Source organism: Balaenoptera musculus, chromosome 15, assembly GCF_009873245.2.
Source record: "Balaenoptera musculus isolate JJ_BM4_2016_0621 chromosome 15, mBalMus1.pri.v3, whole genome shotgun sequence".
Lineage (NCBI taxonomy): Eukaryota > Metazoa > Chordata > Mammalia > Artiodactyla > Balaenopteridae > Balaenoptera > Balaenoptera musculus.
Window position 1 is genome coordinate 53,138,108 of NC_045799.1, and position 21,460 is coordinate 53,159,567.

General features: G+C 56.0%; 2 protein-coding genes across 7 annotated transcripts in view; one reads left to right on the forward strand and one right to left on the reverse strand.

Annotated features, from left to right (window-relative positions):
- Positions 1-1,229: 1,229 nt before the first annotated feature.
- Positions 1,230-6,299, reverse strand: UBALD1 (UBA like domain containing 1). 2 transcript variants are annotated; one of them, XM_036825000.1, is made up of 4 exons: positions 6,071-6,299; positions 5,216-5,383; positions 2,607-2,669; positions 1,230-2,284 (listed from the first exon to the last, which is right to left on the reverse strand). In XM_036825000.1, exons 1-4 carry the CDS (start codon positions 6,188-6,190, stop codon positions 1,931-1,933), a joined length of 705 nt encoding a protein of 234 aa, XP_036680895.1. In that variant the 5' UTR covers positions 6,191-6,299; the 3' UTR covers positions 1,230-1,930. The 2 variants fall into 2 exon arrangements, with proteins under 2 accessions (XP_036680895.1, XP_036680896.1); XM_036825001.1 differs by lacking the exon at positions 5,216-5,383 and having other exon boundaries at positions 6,071-6,296.
- Positions 6,300-6,768: 469 nt separating this feature from the next.
- Positions 6,769-21,460, forward strand: part of MGRN1 (mahogunin ring finger 1) — a 67,254-nt gene continuing 52,562 nt past the window's right edge. For 3 of the 5 annotated variants that reach the window (XM_036824983.1, XM_036824988.1, XM_036824984.1), the window contains exon 1: positions 12,008-12,266. In XM_036824983.1, coding sequence (XP_036680878.1) covers positions 12,179-12,266 — 88 coding nt within the window. In that variant the 5' untranslated portion in view covers positions 12,008-12,178. Of the gene's footprint in view, positions 6,917-12,007; positions 12,267-21,460 lie in introns of those variants that run through there. The other 2 variants (XM_036824987.1, XM_036824986.1) reach the window with 2 other exon arrangements.

A 21,460-nucleotide genomic window follows, 5' to 3' on the forward strand; every position in this document is an offset into this window, starting at 1 on the left:
AGAAGCTGCAGTAAAGATTGAGGAGGCCTAGGGCAGCCTCCCCCTTCTCATCCTGCCCCATCCCGCAATCCCCTCACCACAGGCACCCCAGGCAGAGCTGTGCCCCCTCTGAAGGCCATTAGAAGGGTGGGCTTCAAGGTGAGGACACACTTCCAGGACATAAGCAACAGCTAGAGCAGGGGCGCCACAGTCAGTCTTCAGTGACAAGCGGGGACAGACAGTGGTCCACAGAGCCTGTCCAGGCTCCAACAGGGCAGAGGTGAGGCTGGGTGGCAGCACGGCAACCCTGGGGAGCGAGAGCAGGACTGTTGATGGCAGGTGCTGAGACACCTGTCAAGCAGGAGACCTTCCAAAACAGAACTCCCCAACCCAGACGCCATCCACAGAGGGCTGAGTGCCGGGAGGCTCTCCCGGATTAGGGAGTAAGGTCTGCCAGTGAAGAGCTGCAGAGGCCCCCGCCTCCTTCCTTCCCCACGTTCCAGCTCCTCACGAAGGGGTGCAAGGCCGAGGCTACCTTCTCCCAAAGCTGCCCCAGGGATGCCCTCCACTGGTACAGGCTGCCCAGGACAGAGTGGGGCGCCCTGGCTTCTCCCTTGGAGCAAGAACAGGTGCCTGCCCCAGCCTGGCTTGGTAGCAGCCGCGGATCCACTGCCTGTTGCCCGAGTGGTTCGTCTCCTTAGCAACCAAAGGTTTGAGCTGCGGGTTAGACTCTGCTCAGCCTTGTCTGGTCCCTGCTGCTAGCCCCCACGGGCTCTGCATCCGAGCCTGCTATCTTACTACGGGTGCTGTGGCCTGTGCCTCCCCAAGGGAGGGCCCTGCCCACACAGCATGTTTGCTGGAGGTTGGGCTGAGGGACCAGCCTGCAGCCAGTCATTGGGGCCCTAAGCCAGGAAGAAAAGTCCTCTGTGAAACCCAGGCAGACCGGAAGGCAGCTGTTAGCCCTGGAGGTCGGGATCTGTCCAGTCGGACAGGGGGAAGGGTGAGCAGACAGAGGCAGGGGTTCTGGGAACACAGGGCAGGAACTAACTTCATGGGAAAAGGCTGGGGTGGGCAGGAAGATTCCAGAGCACGTTGTGGTTGAAAAGACAGCAACAGACAGGAGCGGTGTGGAGCCAGGCGGGACTGGGGGGTGGGCCCCTGCTCTGGGCTCCGTTGGCTCCCTCCCCCTCCACACAGGGCCAGCTGGCAGCAAAGCTTAGGATACGAGGCAAGACCACAGAGCCTGGTGGTGGTTTGGAACTCTTTCTTCTCCTTTGTTAAAAGGGGGAAAGGAACTGGGGATGGGGTACCCCCGGGCTCTGGGGAAGCATGCAGGCAGCCCCAGCAGGCAGGCGCTGGGGGATGGGTGGGAAGAGTCCTGGAGTTTCCCACAATCCTTTTCTCTGCAGGGAACAGCAAGGCTGACTGCCCAGGGGGCAGGGGAGAGGGGCAGGGCCCTGGGGAGAGGGACGGTGGACAAGGGGAGAGGGGGCTCACTCTAACATGCAAAGTCCAGCTGCCCCATAAACTAGGTTGCTTCTCGAAGAGCGACATACATATAAATACACAGACACAGCGACACGCACACATGCGGAGAAGGCTCTGCATTCCCGAGGGTGGGGATCTAGGCCCACCGGCCCCAGGGAGCTCCGCAGCCCCCTGGGGTGGGGCGGGGCGGGTGAGTCCTCTGGGGAAGGCTGCTTGTTCTCTGAGGTTCTGTCCACCAGCACCCAGACGACTCTGAACCAAATCCATGAAAGCTGGGTGCCGCAGGCCCGCGCTGCTGGGTACGCATGCGGGCAGCCTGTGTACTGGCACAAGGGTCCGGTCTCTCCCCCCCAGGGCTCTGGGGAATGGGGGTGCAGACAGAGGAGGGTGAAGGGGGCCCGCAGAGACGTCCTCTCCCCCGCCCCACGGGGTTCTGGCCTCCGGGAGGGGGGAGGGGCCTCCCTTATCTCTCGGCCTCCATGGCAGGGTGGGCTCTGGGTTCTGAGGTGGCCTGTTGGGGGACCAGGGGCGGCCAGTCTGACGCCGGGGAAGGGGGTGCCGGAGTCCACAGGGGCAGCTGCTGCGGCTGGTGGTGCTGTGCCCCGCCTGGGGGCGAGGCCGCAGCCGGCCAGCTGGGTGCCGCGAAGCTGCCGGTGGCGGTGAGCGGGAAGTGCGGCGGGGGCGACGTGGCCGTGGCGGCCATCGGGCTGCCGCTGCCTCCGCTGTGGAAGCTCTCGGAGGCCTTGAGACGGGAGAACATGGTGAGGGCATCGGGGAAGTTGGGGGGCGTGGCGGGGGTGTTGGCTGGAGTGCACATCTGTGGGGGAAGAGGAACAGAGAGGGAGGGGTGAGCACCCCTTTCTGGAAGGGCCCCGGGCTCCCATGAGGAGACACATGCCCCTTCCCTGGAGGCACCCCACCCTGCAGGCGGTCCACCAGCCAGGAGCTCACAGAGGAAAGGTGTGGTGCCCGAGACGGGCTGGCCCACTGTGCCTGCTGCCAGACTCCCAGGAGTCCCATCCCAGCGGCTCTTCCGTGGCCAAGAGCCACTGCACCGTCCTTGGCCCTGGGTGGCTTCCCCCTGCCCCGAATCAGGACAGCCCCGCACGGCTGCCCCTGGGGCTGCAGGGGACACTTACCATCTGGTGGTGATGGTGGCTGTAGGGGATGTTGGTCTCTTGGAAAAAGGCGCTGAGGGCCGTCTGCGGGAAGAAAGGCCCACGCTTACCCTCAGGACCCCTGTGGCCCTGGCCTGGCAAGTTGAGGCAGCAGGCCTGTCATCCCTCAACCCTCGCTGCAGCCCAAAGAGGCGCTGTGGACCTCTGGGCACGTCTGGTGGGTGGGGAGGACCCTCATGACACTGCCTGCCACCTGGCTGCCAGGTGCTTCCAGCTCACCTGACATGGGGGCCTGTCTCATGGGGAAAGGCCTCCGGCAGATTCTAGCCGTACTGCCACCAACTCCGTGGATGGCAAGTCCCTACTCCTCCCTGAGCCTCAGTTTCCTTGTCTATGAGCCAGAGGACGGCAAAGGCACCCAGATGTTGAGAGTCTGTAACCCACCTGCTCCTCTCCTAGGCTGGCCAAGGGACCCTGCCCTGGTTCTCGGTTTCTCCATCTGCACCACGGGGAGACGGGACTAGGTGGCTTGCAGGTTCCCCTCCCTAGCAGCAGTGACCTCCTGAGATCCACGGTCCAGCTGGGAGAGCCGGAATTAAGTAGGATGGTCTGGGGTTTGCACCGCTGTCCAGTTACGTGAGCCTTCCTTGGAATGTTCTCAAGGTGGTGGAGCAGAAGGCAGGCTGAAGTGGGGTTTGCACCCAGGACTGTGAGAAGTGGGTGGAAAAGGGGGTGGCAGCTGGCTTGGGTCAGACAAGCTCCTCTAGTGACCCTGGGGGGCTGGGGGAAGGGGCCCCAGGGTGGCCTCCGCTGGCATTGGTGTGTCCTGGTTCAGCCCCTGCAGGAGAGGCGTCCAGGAAAATAAAGGAACCAGCTGCTCTTGCGAAAGTGCTGGGTGAGGGAGCCCGTCAAGTGTGTGAAGGGTCTGCGAGCAGCTCTGCCCTCCATGGCTCCCCCCTCGGGCTCACCACCCCACAGCCCAGCGCTGTCAGCCCCTCCCCCACTCCCAACACAACCAGAAACCCAGCCTGGCTTCTAGGGCTTACCCTAGGGGTTTTATTATTAAAGTAAATTCAAGTGAATTACTCTGGGAATTTCCTGCTGGAGATGCCCTACCCCAGTGTCCCCAAACATGGGTGTGGGAGCTGGGGGGAGGGCCTTGATCTCTAAGCACCTCCTTGTGACACACACCCCCAGGAGCCTCAAGGGACACACCAAACCATTCCTCCCCCAACGGCAACTCTGAAGGCCATTGCTGTGTGTTAGGATTCCAGGGAGAAACGGTTGCCCTTTTCCTGCCTTCCTAAAGCACCCCCAACCTTAAAGCACACAGGTCACCCTCCCCCAGCAGCCTTCTGTCCCCATTAACACCTGAATCACAGAGAGTATGACCCAAAAACAGGGCCTCCTGCTGCGCCAGCCCTCAGCCCAAGTGTGCAGCCAGCCAGGGGTGGAGGGCACAGAAGGGAGTTTACCACAAGGAACCTCACTCACTCCCAGGAAGATCTAAGTGTTGGATGTTCACAATCCATTCTTACCTTAAGTAGACCTCCCTACTATCAGCCTCCCCATTTTACACATGGTGAAATTGAGACTCAGGGAGCCTGGCGCACAGGGCTCCTACCCTGGGGGCCACCAGAGCTCCCCCGTCTGCAAGCTGCTCCTGCCCCTCCTGAGATCAGAGTTTTTCCCCAGGCATTTCCATTTTCAAAGTTACATTTTCAAGTCCTGTGACCAAGCGACACCAACCCGTGCTGCCTGAGTGACTGCCAGGCTGGTGCCAGGCTCTGTGGGCTGGTCTGAGAGTGCCTACAGGCAGGGCCGCTTCCCACCGGACACCTGCCTGCCCAGCCCCAAGCAGACGGGGGAGCTGTGTATGCAGATGTGGGACTCAAGCAAACTGCCATGAATGTGGTTTTGCAAGTTTTGCCACATCCAGCTCTTGAGACAAACGGGCTGATTAGGGAGCTTCCTGCAGGGTGGGGCTGCCTGGGTTGGAAGGGGGGCTGGCCATTCACTCCTTAGAGGTCAACTCACACGCCCCAGGTACAGCTGAAGAAACTGAGGCCAGAGGGTGGGACCTGCTCAGAGAGACAGAGAAGCCTCCCATCCTGTGATGTGAGGACCACCGCAGGGTTAGCGGTTCCCCTGAGATCTCTGGTAGGAAAGTGAGCAAGGATTCCCCTGGGTGGACAGGCCACTGCCTCCCCAGACTGTCCCAACCTTCGGGCAGCAATTCTGATCCCCATCCCACCCCCAGGAAGCTGAACTCCAGAGTACCCTGGCTCCCTGTCCCTCCTACGGCCCAAATACCTTCCCTGAGCTCGCTCCCCCTCTAGAAACCAGGCTCTGAAGCCTGGACTAGGCACAGACTCTACAGACTGGCTGGGGCTGTGACCTTACACTCGTGAGGGGAAGAGCTCAAGGGGCTCTGGCCTCATCCCTAGATACCATCCTGGGTTATTTCTGGGGCGGCAGAGTAGGGAAGGCCAGGTGGCCTCTTGGCAGCACAAGCTCTGGGCACTAGTGCCCTATGGGTCAGGGAGGCCTGGGGAGGTGGGGGCCAGGCTGGGGCAGCCCCACCTCCTGCCCAGCTGGCTGAAAGCTAGAAGCTACTGAACCGTGTATACCATGCCATGCACTGTGCAGGTAGATTCGCCGGCCAGCACAGAGGAGAGCACCTGGTGACGCCTCTGGATCAGGGTACACAGATGCGCACGTAGCTGTAGTGAGGGGCTCCGACACAACACCTGTACACATGTGTGCACACGCGAGAGCACCGTCTGCAAAACGGCGACCTGTGGGTACACACCCCGCACCCGCGCCCCGGTGGACTGCGTGTTTACACACACACACGCCAACATGTCCACACGCAGCGTGGCGCGTGCGTAAATACAAATGCACATGTACGTGGACACGCGCTGCCGAGCTGTCCAGCCCACACGCAGATCCTCAGACCCTGAGACCCACACACACCGGGCGGCTCCACCCGCGGGCTCGGGGCTCCCTTATCTCAAACCCGCGGCTCCCAAGGCGGGGGCGGCGTGGGCCCAGCTCGGTCCAGGCCTGGGGCGTCCTCCTTCCGGCCGCCCGCCCGTCTGTCCGTCTGGGCCTCGGTGCCGCCCCGCCCTGGCCGTTACCCGCACAAAAAGGGGGGCCCCCGAAACCGATCGCCTGGGAATTTGGGGGGCGGGGATTCGTTGCCGGGGGGGGGCAGCCTGCCCCTCCCGCCCACTCCGAGCGGGCGGCGTTTCCGGGGGCCGCGTAGACGCGGCCGCGCCGCGGGGCCTGACCCGCACGCCGCGTGTGCGCGCTGCGGCCCGGCCGCCGGGGCGCGCGACCGCCGGGACTCCGGGCCGAGTGCGCGGGCCCGACCCCGGCCGAGCGCGCCGCGGCACGTGTCCACACCGGCCCGCACATGCCCCACTACACGCGTAGCCACGCGGGACGGACACCCGCGCCCCGGCCCCAGCCCGGCCGCGCACCTCGAACTGCCAGTGGGCCGCCTGCAGCAGCTGCTTCGCCTGGTCGGCTGCGCAGCCGGCCGTCAGCACGAACTGGTTGATCATGACCTGGTGCTTGAGCTCGTCCATGTTCACGGACATGGCGCCTCCGCCGCCTGCCCGCTCCGGCCTCCCGCCGCCGCGCGCTCCTTCGCCTCACGCGTCCACCATTAGCGAGCCGGCTCCGGCTAATACAAATATTTACTGTGCGGCTCTGACTCACCGAGCCTCGCCTCGCTCCTGGCCGCGGGGGGCATGCTGGGAGATGTAGTCCCGCGCCGCTTCCGCCGCGCTCGGCCGGGAGCCGCGGGCCGAGCTGGGGCCGAAGGTGTGTCTGAGCGTTGGGCGCCTACTGTGTGCAGAAGCTGGACGGGCACGTGCCCAGGCCCGTGACTGAACTGACGGGGGTCAGGAGACGGGGGCCACAGACACTGTGCATGGGCGCAAACGCAGCCTCAGAGTATTTACCAAGACCCCAGTATCCCGAACCCCAATGTGGTTGGCATCCCACTGTGTTGAGTAGGCGCACTATTGGGGAGGGGGATGGGCCAATAATTTTGGCACAAATCAACAGCACTAGGGCCATAAGGCCCCGAAAGCCTGGCACACAGTAGGCGCCTACAGATACTCGTTCAGTAAATAAATTAATCTGCCCCTTAGGGTTCTGCCTAAAGTCACCGCCTCCAGGAAGCCTTCCGAGTCTCCCCAACACCCAGGGCACAAGTTCGCGTCGCCCACTTGTGACACGGGTCCCTCCCCGGCCTGGCGCTCCACCAAGCACACAGTAGATCCGAGGAACGTCAGAGGAAGAGATGGCGACCGAGACAGGTAGGCGAGGACGGCAGTCTCTGGAGCCTCTGCGTACCCTCTGCGGGATGCTCGCACTTTCCCACGCAAAATCTTGTGCGCTTTCCCGGAAATCTCAGCTTTTAGCGTACGGACGCTAGGACCGCGCGGAGCCAGTTCCGGGGCGGCCCCGAACTCCCATTCCCAGAATGCCCTGGTTTATTTGCATCGTTCAGTCCTTGTGACGTCAAGTGAGTGAGGCCGCGCCTCAGCCAATGGGCTGTCGGGAGGTGTTAGGACCTGGCCATATAAGGTAAACAAAGCTGGCCGCCCAATGAGGCAGCAGCGGGGGCGGGCACTGGGTTGGGGCGGGCGGGGCGCGTCACGTGGAGGGCGGGGGCGGGGCTGAAGAGAGCGCGAGGTAGGGTGTTGCGGGCTGTGTTTACAGCTCCGCACGCGGCGCTTCCGGTTGACGTTGCGGGTCGAGAGTGTCGGGGTCGAACGGATTCGGAGCTGGGGTCGGGGGCTTCGTCACTCCGGCTCAGAATGACCTTATTCCGGTTCCCCGCGCTCCCTGGACACCAGTTTCATTAGTTGAGCAACTCTGTATTGGGCCCTTACTCTGTTCCTGGCTCTGATCTGGCCCGGGATGCAGAGAACAAACTCTAGAAGGGTCGGCTGGTGGATGGGGTGGGGGCGTGCATCAAAAATCCCAAGAACAGGAACTTCCCTGGTGGCCCAATGGTTAAGAATCCTCCTGCCAATGCAGGGGACACGGGTTCGAACCCTGGTCCGGGAAGATCCCACATGCCGCAGAGCAACTAAGCCTGTGTGCCACAACTACTGAGCCTGTGTGCCACAACTACTGAAGCCCGCGCACCTAGAGCCCGTACTCCACAAGGAGAGGCCACCACAATGAGAAGCCCGCACACTGCAACGAAGAGTAGCCCTCTCTTGCCACAACTAGAGAAAGCCCGTGCACAGCAACGAGGACCCAATGCAGCCAAATAAATTAAAAAAGAAAAATCCCAAGAAGAGATGTAGAATTGCAAGTGTGGAAAGTGCCCTCAGGAAGCAGGCACAGGCCCTGGAGATGGTGGGCTAAAGGCTATTGAAGGGTTTTAGTACATCTGATCCGTTGTGTGCAGTAGGATCACTGTGGCTGAGCACTGTGGAGACCAGATGGTGGGAGAGAGGACCAGTCCGGGTCAGGCGATGTTCTAGGTGTGTCTGGTTCCAGGGGAGTCCGTCCCTGCCCAGGGATTTGTTGCAGAATTCGATTGAATGGAGGGAACTGTCCCACCCTGGGGGGAGGAGGAGGACCGGCAGGGCTCTGGGAGGAGCCCTTCCTGGGTCCCTCAACCTTTCCAGGGGATTCTGGCTTTGACTGGTAGGAGGAGGGGGATGGGAGACTGGTGGACAGGGCCTGAAGGCTCCCAAGGTTATGGGGGCTCCGGGGAGGCTGGGGCATCGGGATAGCTGGGGGAGGGAGGGGAGCCTGGAGCAGTGGGACTGCTAAGCGGCCTTTGAGGGCTGGAGATGGGAGCTTGGCCCTTTGGCAGGGAGAGGACTCAGTGTCCCCTTCAGGTGGGTGCCTCAACCCTGGCAGAAGTCACCTTGGGACTTATTTCCCAAGTCTACTCGGGAAATAAGGTTTCAGCCCTTTTCTGCCACATGGGGATCACTCAGGCTGCACCATTTTTTGCAAACCTTGATGGTGCCAGGAGAGTTCTGCTCTTATTAAAAATGGCCCCTCACCTTCACAAAGCATCAGCGTGAATTAATGTGGACAAAGCGCTCAGCACAGCACGGGGTGGGCAGTTCTGAATGTCATTACCTCTATCACTATTACTAGTGGGACAGCAACAGGGCATGGTGGAAGGTGAGTGGGTTCTGGAGCCAGACAGACCTGGGTGTCAGTCTTGACTCTGCCACTTAATGACTCTGATGTTGGGACAAGGTTCTCTGGCTCTGAGCTTCAGTTCCTTCATTTGTAGAACCCAAGGTAACAGCTCAGAACTCTCCCAGGACTGCTCTGGGGGATTAATGCCTGTGGTGCTCAGAGCACCATTTTAGCACTCACCTCTTTGCCTCCATCTGGACCACTGTAGGGAACCCAAGCCCCATTTTACAGATAAGGAAACTGAGGCTGGAATCCAAACTTCCTTACACTCTTGACAGTGTTCAGAGCCAGTGGAGAAGAGCAGGCACCCAGTGGGCCAGCAGGGTGTGTTTCTGGCCAAGGAGGGTGGGCACTGTCCTGGCAGGGACCACTGGGGGCTTTTCTTGCTTAGGGAGGCAGGAAGTACCTTCACCCCTTCCCTCACTCTCATCTGGGCACCACTCAGTTACCTGCCTAGACTTGCTCAGCCCAGAAGGAGCTCTTCCAGGCCAGCTGGCTGGCTGGGGTGGGGCAGGTGGGGCTAGCAGGAGCAAAGGTCACCCCTCTGGCCCCTATGGCCCCCCAGCCAGCTTGTTTTCCCAGGGGCAGCGGGAAGGAAAAAACAACCTTGTTTTCAGCCAGGATCAGCCTGGCTAGAGAGTGGACTTTGGATTTCTTAGCAGGCTCGGATTGGGCCTGACAGCTGGGGCCAGTAGATGGGGGGATGGAGGTATAAAAGGGATTTACGGCAATGCCTTCATCTTACCTGAGGTCCAGGGAGGTTGAGGACCTTGGCAAAGTTGGCATAGCCAGTTGATGGTAGGCTCAGGACCCCGGGCTCCTCTCCACCTCCATTCCTTCAATCACTCTGCAGATGTGTTTATCAGACATCCACTGGGTGCCTGGCTCTGGGAGCACAAGAATGAATAGGCAGGGATCCTGCCCCCTCAGAAGGCTTGAGAAGTCGACTTGAGGGATTCATACTAGCCGTGAAGTGTGCCTAGGGTCTGTCTTCATGTTTCAAAGGACCCGATACTGGCTGACTGAGGGGCCTTGAGATCTGGCCACTGCCTCACTCCTGACCTCTGTTCCTGAACTCTCCTGCCTACTTGATTCTAGCCACACTGGCCTTTGAGCTCATTGATCTTACTCAGCTTCTCAGGGCCTTTGCACATGCTGCTCTCCCTGCCTGGAACCTGGGCTGCCTACTCCCTCAGCGTTTGCCTGCTTGGCTCTTACTTGTATTTCAAGTCCTAGCTTAAATGTCACTTCCTCAGAGAAGCCTTCTCTGACTCCCCTGTGAATAGTAGGTCTCTCCTAGTATTTCACTGCACCTCAGTCCATTCCCCTATAGCACCCACCACATTTTGTATTTATACACTTGTTCACCTTTAGTGTCTGTTTCCTCATTAGATGTTTCATATCTGGTGGTTTCACCATTTAATCTCTATTTCCTGGCTCTTTGCCTGTCTCATTGCTTTTCACATAGTAGCTGCATGATAAATATTTGCTGAATAAATAAATGAACCAGTGAAGATGTTGATAGTAGAACCAGTATCAAATAAAAAAGGGCCTGTCTCCCACTGGGGCATGGATAAGCACAGAAAAATATACCTGAAGTCCAAAGCTCTATTAAGAGGAATGTTTAATTGATCAAACATCAGCCCGTGGAAATGACTGCCCTGGCCCATTATCTGTAGGGAGGACATGCTCTTAGGGTTATTTTTCAGTGGGAACATCTGGGCCCTCAATACTCTCCTTCCCTCCCCACAAGCAGGGAGACCGATAAATTGAATGCTGTGTTGGTATATCTATTTGTGTATATATGATTCAACAGTGTTATGTGATTCAACAGAAAGAAATTTAAAGTAAGGGAAGAAAGGTCACATGGGGTGGGGATGTCTTCAGGCTCATCTGGGGGCAAGAGACAGGGAATCTGGCACTGGAGCATTCCTGTCTCTGGGGTGGTAGGGGCTGGGAGTGGCAGGGGAGTGTGGCATTAAGAGGAGTGGCCTGGTTCAAATTCCAGCTTTATTACCACTTACCTACTATGCAAGCTGAGTGGGTACTTCACTTCTCCTGGCCTCTTTCCTCTTCTGTAAATTGGGAATGAAAATAGAACCTACAACAGAGAATTAAAAGAGAGAATATGTGCATAGCCTTCAACACCAATGTCTGGCACATAGTAGGTGCTCAGTAAAGGGGGATCTTGGTTGCAGGGCAGAGAGGTTAAATCAGGCTCCAAGACCTGGACTCTCCCTTATAATCACACAAGTCCCTCACTTCCTTTATTACTTTTGGCTTCCCAGGTCCCCTGAAAATAGGAAGGTTGTATTCTGGGTTCTGGCGTCTGGAAAGGCGTAGGACTCACTTTAATGTGGACTGTGGTGAATTTACCATGTGAGACTCTTAGACAGCCTCTGCCCTCCCTAGCTCCTTTCTGGATAGACAGGCTTGTCTTGGGAAGTCACTTTCTTCTCAGAACTGCTGTTTCTCAAGTGAAAAGTAGGTAAAAACAGATCCTCACTTGGCCTGCTTACAGAGTTTTGTGTGAGTCACAAAGCCAAGAAAGTACATTGCAATCTGCGAGGAGGCTTTAACTCTAACCCTGATTCTTGTAAACTTGAGCACCCTTATGTGTGGCCCCCTCCCTTCTTTGTGCCTCAGTTTCCCTATATGTAAAACGGGGAGAGGTCTACTGCCTCCACGGGGGACTTTAAAATTATGTCTTCAAAGAATTGTTCTGGACGTGGAGACAGAGAGATGCCTAGAGTTCTGGAAAAGGTGCTTCCCTTCCCCTGTGTGCACCGCTCCAGGTAATCCTGGGTTCCATCCCAGCTCTTTGCGGGTGGCAGGTACGGGTCTGCCCTCTGCTGGCCGGGCCAGGAGATTAAACCCTGGGAAGTGGGGAGAACCATGCTCCGGGAGTTATTTCAGAGAGGGAGTAAATGGAAGGCGTTGGTTCCTAGCAAGATCTATGTATGAACAGGCTAAAGAGTTACGATGTTAGTCTTGTGCATGGAATGCAAAGGGAAGGATAGTTTGCAGTGTGGTTGATGGTTCCTCCCCTCTGGACTCAGGTCCATTTGGTTTGTCCCGGACCGTTTGTCAACAACTGCAGCGAGCCCGGGCGAGGAGCTTCCTGGGAAATGTAGTCCTTAGGTGGGTATCCCGCGCCGCCGCCGGGCACCCTCGGCGGCGAGGGGACTCCATTTCCCGAGGTGCCTGAGGCCTGGGGGGCGGAGGGCTGCCGTGGCGTCTGGCCCTGGGCTGAGCCGGGGGTGGGGGCTCGGAGGCCGAGCGCCCGCGGCCGTGGGCAAGCGTCCGTGCGGCCTGGTCCCGGCCATGTCCGCGTAAGGACGCCTCCGCCGCCGCCGCCGCCGCTGCCCCCATCCCAGCCTCGGCCCGGCCCGCCGTGCACCATGGGTTCCATCCTGAGCCGCCGCATCGCGGGCGTGGAGGACATCGACATCCAGGCGAACTCGGCCTATCGCTACCCCCCGAAATCCGGTGAGCGGCCGCCCCGGCCCGGGTCTCGGCCCCGGGTGCGGACAGCGAGGCGCGGGCTGGAGCGCGGGGCGGGCAGGGGGCGGCGGGGCTGGGCGCAAGATCCTCCTCGGAGGGTGGGCTGGGGGCTCTGCTCGGCCCGCGGCCCTTTCTGCAGCTTCCCTGCATGGAGGTCCACGCGCCCTCCGCCCGGACCCCGGGGCGTGGGTCGGTACGGCGCTGACTGCCTCGTCCCGGCTGGGTGACCTTGGGTCAGTCAGCTCACTCCTGCGCGCCTCAGCTCCCTCGTATGCACACTGGGGTATGCTCAATAGGAATCCCCCAGGGCTGGCGTGAGGTTCCGGGGCGCGACGCTTGGGAGGGCTTAGCACGGTGCCCGATGCTTCGCTTGTGCTTACAAAGTGGTCATTGTCAAAAGGATTGACATCATTCCATCGCCGGTTTTCCCTTTCTTTGGTGGCTTCTTGTGAAGACCCGGCCAGTGGTTCTGGACACTCTCCGTCCCGTCTGGACAGAGGCTTAGCTCTACTGTGACCTGGCGCTTGTGTTTGGTGGGGGGGGGGGGGGCTGGGCCCAAGGGGTCATAACTGTCGGTGGAAGAGGAGCTGGGAGTCCATGCTGGACAACCGGGGAATGGTTGGAAGGGACCTACCCGGTTCTCCAGTCTCCTTTTTTGTGGCTGAAAGACCTGAGCCCCAAGGAGGAAGTGACTTTCCCAAGGTCTCAGAACTGGATGGAAGCTCATCTGGGTGCAGGACCAGGAGTCAGACTACCAGACCAGTTGTACCCGTCCACAATGTTTTTCTGCCTCTGATGAGGAGTGTGGCCTGCCCTGGAACTTTAGTTCGGGTTCCTCGTGCTCCATCTCCTCGTCTGGTTACTTGCCTGGAAAGGAGAGAAGAAAGAGGACAGGGCATTTGGATATCATGGAGACTTTCAGACTGGGGCCTCTGATCCTGGCTTCTGAAGTATCTGATCCCATGTCGTGGTCTTCTAGGCCTCACAGTTGGCCTGTGGGCATCCCCTGGGCCAGGTTTTCTCTGAGTATGGTCCAGGACCACCTGCTTCCAACAGTGGGGAAGCTTGTTTAACATGCATTTCCCAGGCCCTGCCTCAGACTTGTTGGGGCCTGCTGTGGCCTAGGAACCTGCATTTAAAACCCACTCCTAGGGTGAGTCAGATGTCCACTCAAGTTTGAGAACTGCTTCACCCTCATTTTGGAAGGTGAAAGAAGGCAAGTGTTTGGGACCACCAGAGATAAAGGGAGTGGAGACTAGCAGTTCGGGGCAGTCAAAGAGGATGCAGTCAGAGCTGGGCAGAGGGCTCTGTTTACTACTAGGCATGGGAGATCTCCATGCCTGCTTGTTCCCAGGCACTAGGACAGGGCAGCCCAGCCTGGTATAGGGATCCCCTGGAGGCTGACATCCCCAGATCTGATGGAGCAGTTGTTTGAAGTCATCCTCTTCCACCTCTGATGTTCTTCCAGCCCATCTTTGGCTGAGTCATCTTAGGCAAGCTGCTTAGCCCCCTGGGTCATGGTTTCCTCATCTGTAAAACGGGCTGATCCTCATACAGTGCTCAGAACAGTGCTTAGCACCTAAGAGGTCCTTGAAAAATGTTAGCTGCTATAATGGCTCAAAAAGTAAATTAAGTGATCAACTTAGACTCTAATAGCAGTTAGCAGTGTCTTGGAAGAGGTATCAAAAAGTTTAAGGTGGTACCTCCTGTCACCTGGGAGCAGAGCAAACCTGATGTCCCTTCAGTTGGGCATTTGGACAAAATCACAAATACAAGGCACTTACAGCACTGCTTCTGGATTCTGTTTGGCAGACCTTGTTAATCAGTCAGGTCCACTCTGTGGACACCCGAGTCAGCCACAGTTAATCTGCTGGGGCTGGCACCCAGGTGAACACCATGGGCCACCTCGGTTTTGCTGCCAGCGATTGGAGTGCTTAACCTGTCCAGTCCAAAGGCTGTCCTCTCTGCTTCCTGTCCCTCGGGCCACCTTTTTCCGGGAGGCAGTCTGGAACCTAAGCAGTACTTGAGTATGTTTCCCCAAGCATGGACTGGGGACGGAAGGGGGGGTTGAGATGATTTTAGGGACCATGGACTGTACAATCAATTTATGAGACAGTTGTTATCTTTTCAGGTCTCTGTCAATTTTGTTGATTATATTAGAAAGAATCATTGGGTGCTAGTTAGTATTTTTTTAACACCTCTGTAACACTGTCCAATTTTTTTCCAGCTTTATTGAGATATAATTGACATATAATGTTGCATAAGTTTAAGGTGTGCAGTGTAATGATTTGATATGTGTATATATAGGGAAATGATTATCACAATAAGGTTACTTACACATCCGTCATCTCATGGTTATCTCTGTGTGTGTGTGTGTGTATGGTGAGGACTTTTAAAATCTCCTGTCCAATTTTCTTTTTTTAAAAAATACATTTATTTATTTATTTAATTTATTTATTTGGTTGCGTTGGGTCTTCATTGCTGCGCGCGGGCTTTCTCTAGTTGCGGCAAGCGGGGGCTACTCTTCGTTGCGGTGCGTAGGCTTCTCATTGCGGTGGCTTCTCTTGTTGCGGCGCACGGTCTCTAGGCACGCAGGCTTTAGTAGTTGTGGCACACAGGCTTAGTTGCTCCGAGGCATGTGGGATCTTCCCAGACCAGGGTTAGAACATGTGTCCCCTGCATTGGCAGGCGGATTCTTAACCACTGTGCCACCAGGGAAGTCCCTGTCCAATTTTCTTTTACTTTGAAGTTTTCAACATGCCCTGCAACAGTACCTAGCTTGAATTTAACAGCATTTGCTTTGTTTTGATTGTATTTATTTATTTTACTCATAACAGCTTTATTGAGGTATCAATCGTGTGCCGTACAACTCATTCTTTGTAAACCTATGATCTGGCAATTTTTAGTAAACTTATAGAATTGTGCAACCATCACCACAATCAGTTTTAGATATTTCCATCATAAAAGTTTCCTTGCCTTATGCCTGTTTGCAGGCAGTCTCTGCTGTCACCTTCACCCCTACCCCATCACTGATCTGCTTTCTGTCGTTAAAATTTGCCCTTTCTGGACATTTCATATAACTGGAATCATACAGCATGTAGTCTTTTTTTGTGTCTGGCTTCTTTCACTTAGCATTGTTTTTGAGGTTCATCCATATATTGTACTTTACTGTATGGTTATAGTACATTTTGTTTATCTTTTCACCAGTTAACGAACACTTGGGGAGTTTCTACCTTTTGGCTATTATGAATAACGCCGCTGAACGTTTGTTTGGTGTGTTCAGTTCTCTTTAGTATACACCTAGGAGTGGAATTGTTGGGTCATATGTTTAACCTTTTGAGGAACTGCCAGACTGTTTTCCATAATGGCTGCACCAATTTACATTTATTCCCAACAGCAGTGTATGTGGGTTCCAAATTCTCAGCATCCTTGTCAACACTTATTATTGCCTACCTTTTTAATTATAGTCATCCTAGTGGGTGTGAAGTGGTATCTCACTGTGGTTTTGATTTGCATTTTCCTGATGACTGATGATGTTGAGCATCTTTTCATGTGCTTATTGGCCGTTATATGTCGTGTGTGTGTGTGTGTGTGTGTGTGTGTGTGTGTGTTGGAGGGTTGGCTCTTTTAGTCTTATTCACTTTTTAAAAGTTGGATTGTCTTCTTTTTGAGTTGTAAGAGTTCTTTATGGATTCTGGATACAGTGATACAATTCATTTATCAGCTCTGTGATTTGCAAATATTTTCTTGCAGTCTGTGGTTTGTCTTTTCATTTTCTTAATGGTGTCTTTTGAGGAGCAAAATTTTAAGTTTTGGTGAAGTTTGATTTATCATTTTTCTTTTTTTTTTTTTTTGGCCACGCCACGTGGCTTGTGGGATCTTAGTTCCCCAACCAGGGATTGAAGCCGGGCCCTTGGAAGTGAAAGCGTGGAGTCCTAACCACTGGCCCACCAGGGAATTCCCTATCAATTTTTTTGATGGTTAATGTTTTTGGAGTTATATCTAAAAGATCTTTGGGTCTTCCCTGGTGGCGCAGTGGTTGAGAATCTGCCTGCTAATGCAGGGGACAAGGGTTTGAGCCCTGGTCTGGGAAGATCCCACATGCCGCGGAGCAACTAGGCCTGTGAGCCACAACTACTGAGCCTGCGCATCTGGAGCCTGTGCTCCGCAACAAGAGAGGCCGCGATAGTGAGAGGCCCGCGCACCACGATGAAGAGTGGCCCCCGCTTGCTGCAACTAGAGACAGCCCTCGCACAGAAACGAAGACCCAACACAGCCAAAAATAAATATAAAAATAAATAAATAAATAAAAAGATTACTATAAAAGATCTTTGCCTACCTCAAGGTCACAAAGATTTTCTCCTATTTTTTTTTCTTGAAGTTTTATAGTTTTAGCTCATACATTAAGTCTTGTGATCCATTTTGAGTTAATTTTTTAATGTATGGTTTGAGGTAAAGATTTAGGGTTTTGTGTTTTTTTCTGCTTATGGATAGTCAGTTATTTCAACATCATTTGATGAAAAGACTATTCTTTTCCCATCACATTGCCATTTTACCTTCGTTAAAGATCAGCTGACCATAAATGTGAGGGTTTATTTCTGCACTCCACTGTCCTGCAGTCCCTTGCCCCGATCACACGGCTGGCTGGTCCCCAGCCAAGGGTCACGGCAGGCGTTAGGACACCTCAGTCAAGTTCTTAAAGAGAAGGTTGCAGGGCTTCCCTGGTGGCGCAGTGGTTGAGAATCCGCCTGCTAATGCAGGTCGAGCCCTGGTCTGGGAGGATCCGACATGCCGCGGAGCAACTAGGCCCATGAGCCACAACTATTGAGCCTGCGCATCTGGAGCCTGTGCTCCGCAACAAGAGAGGCCGCGATAGTGAGAGGCCCGCGCACCGCGATGAAGAGTGGCCCCCGCCCGCCGCAACTGGAGAAAGCCCTCGCACAGAAACGAAGACCCAACACAGCCATAAATAAATAAATAAATAAATAAATAAATTTATTAAAAAAAAAAGAGAGAGAAGGTTGCAGATGGAAGCCCGGAGCACAGTAGGTCCCCACAGCAGTGCCTGGTCGTTGTTGGCTGCCATGGTTGGTTGTTCCTCCTTCTGCGTTACTATTGTTACTCATGTGTCTTAAAGCCATAGTGGGCTGCCCTGCCCTGGTGTTTGAGGGAGGTCATGGTAGGGACAGGTCACCCAAGAGAAGCGTCCGGAAGGGCAATCAGACATGTGATCCACTAACCCTGGAGGTGTGGGTGAACTATGCCCCAGACCTAAAGCTTTTGTATATCGGGTGCGTGTACTTTCAGAGCATTTTTACCTCCTTTATCTCACTTGAACTTTGCCATGTTCTCGTGACACTAGACTTCTGTCCTCTTTGGCAGAGGAACTAGAAATCAGGCTGATTTTTTCTCCCAGCACCTGGGCCTGCACACGGTAGGTGTTTAATAAATGCTTGTGCAGCAGGCCTTGCGGAAAACAACCCCCCTCTCCCTAGTGTACAAGCTGCTCAGACTGGGCTGCATCTTATCCCCTGGGGTGTCAGGCAGAGGTCCGGGGACTCCTGGGCCTGCCGCCACGCGGTGAGGGGCCTGAGGTGTGTGCCAGGAGACTTTGGTGTGTACTTTTGTGTTGGTGGCAGTCTAGAGATGTCTGCTCATGAGTGCTGCCACGTGTGTTGGGTTTGCCCTTTCTGAAGTGGGGCCTTGCTGACTCTGGTTAATTGGTGCCTGAAGGAAAGAACCGAGGCAGGTGTTGTAAGACGAGGGAGGACTTTTTGTGTCACCGAGGGCGTCCTCTGTCACTGGGGACATTCTGGGTCCCTGGGCCCCATCACTGTCCTGAGGCAGTGAGCTTGTGCTCCGAGCCCCAGGGTCAGTGGCAGAGGGGTGGGGTGTGGGGAAGGGGCTCCACCTGCACACGGGAGTTTCACCTTCGTGCTCCGAGTCCTGCACCATCATCGCTGGCATCGTGCCACCTGTGCCCGTTCACAGAGCAGAACTAGTTCTGTGCTTCTGCTCACATGAACTCGGTTTGGATTTTATCATTGTAAGAGCTATATAAATAAGCTGTATTTTCGGAAGTTCAGTAGTTACATTTTAGGTAAAAACAACAACAGCAAAACAGCAGAAACAAAAACCCTTTAAGTTGGCCATGGCGGGTGGGCATCTGAGGACCTGTCTCCCTGAAGGAGAAGCCAGTTGCTTAGGTTTAGAAGCCTTCGGTGGGCACTTGGGCCCTGTGGCCACTGGGGCTGAGGTTTGCTGTGTCGCATGCCCTCGGGGTTTTGAGCACCCAGAGGTCCCTGCATCCTTCGCCCGGCTCCTGGGCTTTGCTGCACTCTCCTGTTGGTCAGTGGAAGAAGCCGGGCTTGTGCTGGTTAGGCTGGCCAGCCGGCTGGCAGGCCTTTCGCCTGGTGCCAGGAGGTTGGTCGTGGCGCGGAGGGCCCAGCTGCCTAGCATCAAAGGGGGGTGTGCGCACGTGTTTTCATCCTCACGGTTGGGGTGGCCTTTGCTGTGCTGACAACACACCCTTCCACCAGCAGCGTGGGCACAGGCGGAGCTTAGCTCAGCACTGTGAGTGTGAGCCCGCCTCAAGGGGTCTTCAGCCCCCACCTGCCTGCAGAGCCGAGGCGGAGCACTGGATTCAGAGTCCAGCGGCCCCACGCCAGTGACTTGCCCTGTGGCCTTGAGCCGGTCACTTGCTCCCGGGCCCCTTTCAGTTGTGACTCTGTGAGTCCACGGGAGCTGGCGGGGAGGGACCAAGCCCTGGTCCAGCCGAGCCTGTGTTTTTCAGGGGCCTGGCAGTTTCCTGGGCACGTCCTGCACTTCCTGGATGACCCCGCGAGCAGTGACCACTGCTGCCTGCCTCACCTCCCAAGTCCGGTGCCGGCGGCCAGACGCTGGCACGGGGCCACGTCCAGTGGGCGTTAACCATGTGTGTTTCCGTGTGGTCAGGTACAGCCATCAGGCCTCACGTTTCTGTGTTGTCCTGTAAAACGCAGGGCAGTGGTGCCACACATGCCACCCACACAGCGTCGGACTCAGGCTCAGTGAATAACAGTGGACTTGTTCAGTTCTGCCAACTGTCCCCGCGTCTGCCCAGCTCCCCAGAGCTGGGGGAGCCAGGCCCAGCTGCCGCTTGGCCCACGCCCCTGCTGTTTGCAGACAAGCCGGTGGTGTGGAGCAGCACGGGGGGGGGGGGGCACTCGCTGTCTAGAAATCATGGCCGGCTCTCTCCGAGCTGGGAGGGGAGGGGGAGGCTTGGGAACGACTGACACGGGAACATCTGTCCACCCCTGTGTGTGCAGTGCTTGCAAAGAACCCATTTTCTCATCCTTTCATCCTACTCGGCGTTGGCTTGGTTCTGGGCGCCCGGCACCCGCAGAGCAGGCCTTCCGGGGGGTCCACTGTTCTGATAACTGCCGCATTCTGTTACCTGGGTCTCCTGCCCCTGTGATAGCCCTGAGTGACCAGATGCCCGCAGTGCTTTAGGGGGGAATCAAAAGAAGGAATTGTATTCAGTTCAGTGCTGTAGAAAACGTGTGGTGTATGCACGTATGTACATGTACAGCCAAAGTGTAACATATTGAGGAGACGTACAGGTCAGGAGCTTCCGCTTGATGAACCATCACCAGGTGGGCGTGCTGAAGGAATAGAAGAGTAGCAGCCCCCAAAGCCCCCGGTGCCCCGCCCCAATCTCTGCCCCCTCCTCCCTGGGAGGCCCCCTCTGGACTCCAGTGGAGGTGAGTTTTGCCTGTTTCTGAAGTTGGTATGAACGGAAGTGGATGCTCTTGGCTGCACGTCGGGTGGTGAGAGGGTGGACGCTGTCAGTGGGGCGGCAGTCGGTTTCCTGTCTCTGCTGCGTGACATCCCAGTGTCTGCCGGTGCTACCATGTGTTCATCCGCGAGCTCACGTGGAGGGCGCTCGGGGAGTTTCCGGTTTGGGCTCTCATGAATGATGCTGGGTGGACACTCTTGTGACTGGCTTTGGTTCCCAGGAGTCTGATTTCTTTGGGTCCATTTTTTTTTTCACTTTTAAAAGTAATTGGTAAATTCCACATAACAATGACCATTTTACCCGTTTTAAGTGTGCAGTTCAGAGGCATTAAGTACATTTACACTGCTGTGTAGCCATCCGCACCATCATCCCCATAAGTCTTCCTCTTGTGAAACCGAAACTCTGTCCCTATTAAACAATAACTCCCATTGCCCTCTCCCCCAGCCCCTGGCAGCCACCACTGTACTTTCTGTGTCTCGTCTTGACAATCCCAGATACCCATCTCTTTGGGTCTGTTTTCATACCTGGCAGTGGGTCTGGCGCCCTCGGGTGCGCGTGTGCGGAGTCCACAGCTTTTACAACGTTGTGGCGGGTTGAGCCCGTTCACGCTCCCACCAGCAGAGCGTGAGTTCCAGGGGCTCTGTGTTCTCACCAGTGCTGGCTGGTGTCGTGTGTGTGTGTGTGTGTGTGCTATTCTGTTTAATATTAGCTTTTCTCTTTAATATTAGCCATGGATGTCTTGTGGTAGTTTTAATTTATTTTTCCCAGATGACCAGTGAGGCTGGGCACCTTTTTGTGTGTAAATTGCCATTCATTTCTCTTCCTCTTTTTGTGAGGTCTTTTGCATTTTTTAAAAAAAAATATTGGATTGTCTCTCTTGTCTCACCTACTTGCAGGAGTGCTTTCCTAAGTACTTTTTATTACATTTTGAATTCTTTGGAGATTGACTGTCCGTGGCATTTATGCCAACTCTCTTAGGCAGAAATGGAATGCACTGCAGCCTGGTGGGTAGCGTCTCTAGAACCCAGGATGGGGAACCAAGCACCGGAAGCCAGGAGAAGCAGAACACAGAGCCCCGTCCTCTCCGGCCTCAGTGTCATGCTGCTGTGACAGGCATAGAGCTGACTTCACCCACCGGAGGCCCTCAAGGACCGAGTCCTGTGGTCTTGGGTCCAGTTCCCGGGGTCGGGGGGAGGGGAATGTGGGGATGGCCCAGCACAGTCTAGTGTTCGCTGTGGCCAACCAGCCGTGTCCAGGGGCTGGGAGCTGTGTGTTCTGGTGGCAGCTGGGGCCCACCTCTGTGTGTGGTGGAGGCTGTGTCCAGAAAAGGGGTGAAGCTGGGGAGGACCCCTCCCCCCAAAAGAGGCGGCTGCAGCGCCTTCCAGGAACTCAGCAAAGCAGA